This window comes from Lactuca saligna, chromosome 3 (genome assembly GCF_052625555.1).
Source record: "Lactuca saligna cultivar CGN05327 chromosome 3, ASM5262555v1, whole genome shotgun sequence".
Taxonomy (NCBI): domain Eukaryota; kingdom Viridiplantae; phylum Streptophyta; class Magnoliopsida; order Asterales; family Asteraceae; genus Lactuca; species Lactuca saligna.
The window spans coordinates 172453982-172460223 of NC_136419.1; the positions used below are offsets into that span (position 1 = coordinate 172453982).

The following is a 6242-nucleotide window of genomic DNA, read 5'->3' on the forward strand; positions in this document are numbered from 1 at the left end:
TTATAATATTACTTGGTCGACTATTTGTTAAAAAATTCATATAAACTTCGTTATTTTCATATAAATTAGACGAACATTGTTTGATGTGCATAAATAGATTTATATCGTAAAACGTAGACTTATATATGTTATTAAAAATATGGTTAGTATTATAAAAGGTTTTATAATCTTGGATTTTTTTTCTATTAAACTTATCATTTTTTTAGCAACGTGCAGACATTTACATAGGACGTGTTCAACATGGAATGTTTTATAGTGTTTGAGAGCTTCTAGCTTCTAACGTTTGACAAAACGCTCCGCTTTGAACAAAAAAACTTCGTTTGACACTACAAACTTCTAACATTTAGTTTAATCAAAACGCTTCAAATTCAAATGCTACTTCATGTAGTATTTAACAAAATGCTACAAATTACCCACTATCAGCTAGTTTTACCGAACATACCCATAATATTATATAAACCCTAAACATATCCCAAAACCCTAAAGAGGGCCTCCCATCTATGTAATTCTTGTTCGACTTCAAGGACATGTCAAAAACTTGTTGACTGCTTTATATGTTGGAAGTCTTACAATTCACATTCTTATTTTATGTATCAACCTTGAAAATTGTATGCTCTTAACAATCAAATCTCCAAATTCACGTAGCATTGTAAAACATCATATATCATTTTGAATTCAATAAAAAAAACATGGCCATTTTTGCGGTTTGCTATTTTTATGCTAATTTTATTTCCTAAATTATGTTATTGGTTTATTATTCGATTAATTAATTAATTATTTGTTTAATACAAAAATGTAATTTGAAATATTTTTTTCCAAAGCATATATTGTATCGAAATTAGATTTTTCTATATTTAATTTAACAACATTGCATAAAAACCATGGGCGAGAACACAACGACTCGTGTGGAAACGCTACATGCGTTTTGAAATGGTCACGGGCCATTGAAATCGACCAAATAAAAGTGAGACTGTGAGAGGCGAGAGTGCCGCCGGACTTCAACAACTACAACCTGTCCGATTGGCAACTCCTTCGGATCCGCCATGGCTTCTGCGATGAGAATCGTTATTGGTCTACTTACACTTGTCACTATCGGAATGATTGCCGGTAATTTTCTCATTAATTCCTTAAAAACAGCTTAATGTCTATGATGATCAAAACAATTCTCTACGATTACACGATGCTTTGCTAAATAATTGCTATTATGCTTAAAAAGGTAGCTTAAGCTTCTTCTAAATTCTGTGTATATTGCGAATTTTTTCAAGGTTTGTTTCGATTTTAGTTTGTTGTTACCAAGGGTTAAGTAACAGCAACGAATGGATTAACTATTCATTTTCAGGCTTAGTTAATAAAAAAAAAAAGTCGATCTATTTTGTTAACCAGATGTTTATACTCCTGTTGTTGGGTGATTTTCGTGAATGCTATTTTTATTGGGGACAATGACGGGGTCTTATTTGATGATCTATAATTACGTTCCTTGGATTCGGCTAGCGTAGCAATCTTCTATCTGAGGTGGTTCTTTTCAAATCCAGAATGTTTCTACTATAAAGCTTTTGTATAATTCAATGTAGTTATCCAATTCATTTTAGGTATTTGGATTTTATTTTGGGACAAAAGTTATATAGATTTCACACCCTGATACCTAATTACCTTTCTTGATGTCACTCTCAGTGAGTTTCCAAAATGCTCCTCAGTTGATGTGCATGTGATAGACTAGACCCATACGTTATTGTGTCATGTGTGAACCCCAATCAATGCTTCTGCTAGACAACAACAAACAAAGTTTTTTACCTAAGGGAATGATTTAAGTATCTTTTATGTTTATCCTTATATAGAGGTCAATCTCTATATAAAAACCATGTTGAGGACTCAATTAAGTCAAATTGCAAAGACCTAGCTGAAAGATGATGAAAAGACTAAAACTTGTTGATTAAACTTAACTTGATGCACAAACTATAGAACTATTGAGTTATTTGTGGAAGGGGATGACTACTAAGTTTCGGTTGAATGCTTTCTCATTGAAATCAATTTGATAGCATATTTGAGTATACATGTCTATATATCCTAAAAACTTTGTCAGATAGAAAAGGTATAATAAATGTTAATTGTTAAACATCAATTAAATGTGAAAAACAGAAAAAGAAAAACCATGGCCACCATTTCATTGAAAACCAAAGCATACTTACATAATATTTCAAAATGAAAAATAAAGAACAAGATTATGTAAATCTAAAACTCAATAACCTAAAGCAAAAATGATTCATGTGACACCCAAACTTCATTTGTGAGCAAAATATTCTTGGGGTCCTCTCAATTGTTTTTAATAATTAGCATGATATACAACATTGCTGTTAAAATAATGGTAATTAATAGTTAATACATCAAGATGATTGGATCCCTAGTAACCTACCTTGTAGTGTGGCAATAGTAGATGATAATTGACCTTTTAATTTCAGGCATAACTTCCTACTTCATGCTTTTAACCAATAACCTCACATTCCTAAAAGATTTATACCATATATGTCTTACATTCACCATATCTTAATCTTAGATGCCTTTTGCTAAATGTTTTTGTTCTTTAACAAATCGCAGGATCTTTGCTTCAATTGGCATTTATTCGGAATTTGGAAGATTCATATGGTAAAATATTCTCTCAAGTCTTTAAAAGCTTTTATATATTGGTTATGTTCATTGTCATAGATGCCTAACAAATATATTGTTTGTAGGCACTACATTTCCTTCATTAAGAAGAACACTTGGGAGTAATCAGTTGCCTACAGGTTAGCATCTCACATTCTATTCTTCATGACAATTAACCTTCATCAAAGTTAATAGCTAGCATCATAAAATAGAGAAGCATTTGAACATATAAAATTGAGAAATTTGCTCAACAACAAGTGCTCATAAGTAACAACAATCCATGTATTTAGCAAACTCAGTAATTTCCTATAACTAGATAACTTTTAGTCCAATGTTCACTAGCCCTACCGAATTTTGAAGTGATTCAAACATATCATAAAGCTGTTATTTGTATGTATTTACTTGCAATCTTTTCTAAAAAAAAAAGTTGTGTCATTGTGTGCATATGTTCTTTTTTTTAACTTCATTTTTTACCCTCTTATGGTTTCAGCTGTATCAGGTTGGGGGAATGACAAAGAAGCTGCAATTTTACGCATTGGATACGTATGTCCTCAAGCTCCATCTAAATCCACATACATAAATACATAAACATAAACACAAACATATTTGTTTTTTATGTATGCAAGATAATTTCTCTCACTTTTTTAGTCGATATTCATCTTATTTGTTTTCGTTTTCTTTATTTCTTCAGGTCAAACCTGAAATCATTAGCTGGTCCCCACGAATCATTGTGTTCCATAACTTTTTAAGCTCAGAGGTACACAAACATCATCAAAATTCTATTTTTTAAAAAAATTTATGCTTCTTAAATTATAATCTTTATTCACAAATAGAAAGTTACTAGTGTTTGGATATTTCAAGGATGCATAATGCTCTAATTGAACTCATGATTCTGAATATGTTATGATTTTTGTAGGAATGTGATTATCTTAGAGCATTAGCCAAGCCTCGTCTTCAGGTCTCAACTGTTGTGGATGCAAAAACCGGAAAGGTATTTATGTTGAAAATAATATGTGTTTGGTTTGTCGATTCCGATGGAATTGGAATTCGAGATTCCATTCCATGGTTGCCAAATGGACGGAATTCAATTCCTTCACAATTCTTCAAATTTCATGTCTGATGGATCATCCACTATTTAGTAGATGGTGGCAGGGTTCAATTTCATCCTTCATTTTTTTATCAACAGACCAAACTACCCTCTCATTATGTATATATATTGAAATACATATAAACAAAAATTGTATGTAATGATTACTTAAAAAATAGGGAATCAAGAGTAATGTGAGGACTAGCTCTGGCATGTTTTTGAACCATGAAGAAAGGAAGTATCCAATGATAAAGGTTAGTACTTACTACTTTGACTACTTTCCATTGTGTTTGAGCTTATAGAGCTATTTCCTATGATGAGGATGAGAGGGTATTTCTGTCTTTTGCACAGACGAAAAATTGCAAGTTTTTTTGGGTGGGACAAAAAGTTGCAATTAAGAGGAATTGTAGTACAAGTGAGGATTTTAATGTAGTATGTTTATTTGTGAATGTAGGCAATTGAGAAACGGATTTCTACATATTCTCAAGTTCCAGTTGAAAATGGAGAGCTGATTCAAGTGTTGAGGTGGGTGTGTTGTTAATTGGTATATATATAATTTTTTTTTTTTTTAAAATTCAAAGGAATGCTTTTACTAATATATTTTCAGTAATAAAGCTAACATCTACAGAAGCACAGGTATGAACCAAATCAGTTCTACAGACCCCACCATGACTACTTCTCTGATACGGTAAACTTTTCATTTGCACTTATCAAAAATTTTCATTTATTAGAAAAATATAAAACGTTATGCATCGGTTTTACCAGATTAATTGCAACATCACAAAGATCTCCTTAATATAATTGATATTTATTTTATTTTTAACTTCTTCACAAGTTAAAATTTTGTTCTAAATAATAATGAATTTGCATGAAGTAACTAAAAAAAAGTAAAAACGTCTACAAAAGCAACTTTCACTGTTCATATGAAGAGTCTAAAATAGAATTATGTAAATAAAAGGGACGTGGTGTGATTAAAAAGTATTATGTGAGTTGAAGGGTTATAAATGAGAATTTGTTAATTTATTAAAATTGGTCTTTATGCTCGTGGGGCCCAACCCAACCATGTCTAAGGAGAGAGTTGTTTTTCCTTGCAGTTCAACTTAAAGCGTGGTGGTCAAAGGGTGGCGACAATGTTGATGTATTTAACTGATAATGTTGAAGGAGGAGAAACTTTATTTCCAATGGTAAGACTTACATTCCTTCCTTCCTTTATTTATTTATTTATTTAATCTTATAAAATAAATACAAAGTGTTTTCGTATAAGATATTTGAGTAAATTACACGATTTGTCCCTGGTCCAAGTGCCAAATTGCGCGTTCAGTCTTTTTGGTTGGGGTTGGGGTGTGTTTATTTAAATAAATTAAAAAATCAAGGGCAAAATAGTCTTTTTGGGTAAGACAGGGACCAAACGCATAACCAAAACAAACAGTAGGGACCTTCTGAGTTAAAAAAAATATGTTAGGGACCAAACGTGCAAATTACCCTAAACCATAGGGGGACCATTCGTGTAATTTACTCTACTTTTAAAAATGTATCCATTTATAGCAGTTTTTGGATGAAATTGCTATAATTAGAATATTAGATGGATTTCTCAAAGTAGGAAGGTGTAATAGGAAGAAATGAAAGTAGGAGGACATAATACAGAAATCAATGAAAGTATATTTGCTATTTCCACATGTTCTATTTTTCATGCATCTATCTAACTTGTATAAAATGCCAGGCTGGCTCAGGTGAATGCAGCTGTGGTGGAAAAATGGTGAAGGGACTTTGTGTTAAACCGAATAAAGGAGATGCTGTCCTTTTCTGGAGCATGGTATGTTACTCAAACAAATTTTTTTTTTTTTTTTTGGAAGTATCAAATCCATGAAAATATTTTGCTATTTCTTACAGGGACTTGATGGGCAATCGGACCCTGATAGCATTCATGGTGGTTGTGAGGTCCTCGCAGGAGAAAAATGGTCAGCAACAAAATGGATGAGACAGAGACACACTACTTGAATTTAAAAAGTAAAAGTTAAAAGTACTTACAAAGTATAGCATCAAAATTCTAAATTATCAAACTATGTATTAAATTTAGTGTTAAAATCAGACAATTAAGGGAAGTTATATATATCACTTTTATAATTACAAAATTCCCATAAAATAATGGACCCGTAGGCTGTCAAAGTAAGGGAAATTGGATGACGAATGAATGGTATAACATTTTAATCGAATGAGTCATGCTAATGCTTGGTTGGTTTGTAATTGTAGGAATGGAAATTCATATCAATGTTTTATAATACTTTTAAATCTACTCTCTGTATTATTCAGTTATATATAAAAAAAATAGACATAATTAAAGTTGGTTAAGACCCAAATCAAATTATAACTAAAAATGTTTTTCTCTAGTTATTTTTAGAAAGTAGTGGTGTAATATGATTGAACTTGTGGAATCCTTTGAATAGTTTTGGGTTATTAAAAATTGCATAAATGAAAACGTGTTATATTGTAGTTCTTTTATGTCATTTTATGATCA

The 6242-nt window shown here is 31.2% G+C and overlaps 1 protein-coding gene across 2 annotated transcripts; it reads left to right on the forward strand.

Moving 5' to 3' along the window:
• Positions 1-878: 878 nt before the first annotated feature.
• Positions 879-5971, forward strand: LOC145037483 (prolyl 4-hydroxylase 1). Of its 2 annotated transcripts, none has more exons than XM_078986156.1 (12): positions 879-1107; positions 2593-2640; positions 2727-2780; positions 3140-3183; positions 3332-3397; positions 3557-3631; positions 3907-3981; positions 4182-4252; positions 4364-4415; positions 4822-4911; positions 5448-5540; positions 5618-5971. In XM_078986156.1, exons 1-12 carry the CDS (start codon positions 1044-1046, stop codon positions 5723-5725), a joined length of 840 nt encoding a protein of 279 aa, XP_078842282.1. In that variant the 5' UTR covers positions 879-1043; the 3' UTR covers positions 5726-5971. The 2 variants fall into 2 exon arrangements, with proteins under 2 accessions (XP_078842282.1, XP_078842281.1); XM_078986155.1 differs by having other exon boundaries at positions 880-1107; positions 3131-3183.
• The last annotated feature ends 271 nt before the right edge of the window (positions 5972-6242 follow it).

Bases quoted from the DNA above. Each gene is read 5' to 3' on its own strand.
- LOC145037483 (XM_078986155.1), top strand. From the start codon at position 1,044: ATGGCTTCTGCGATGAGAATCGTTATTGGTCTACTTACACTTGTCACT. The intron at 3,982-4,181 runs GTTAGTACTTAC...TTGTGAATGTAG, and splicing joins GGAAGTATCCAATGATAAAG to GCAATTGAGAAACGGATTTC. The intron at 5,541-5,617 runs GTATGTTACTCA...TATTTCTTACAG, and splicing joins CTGTCCTTTTCTGGAGCATG to GGACTTGATGGGCAATCGGA.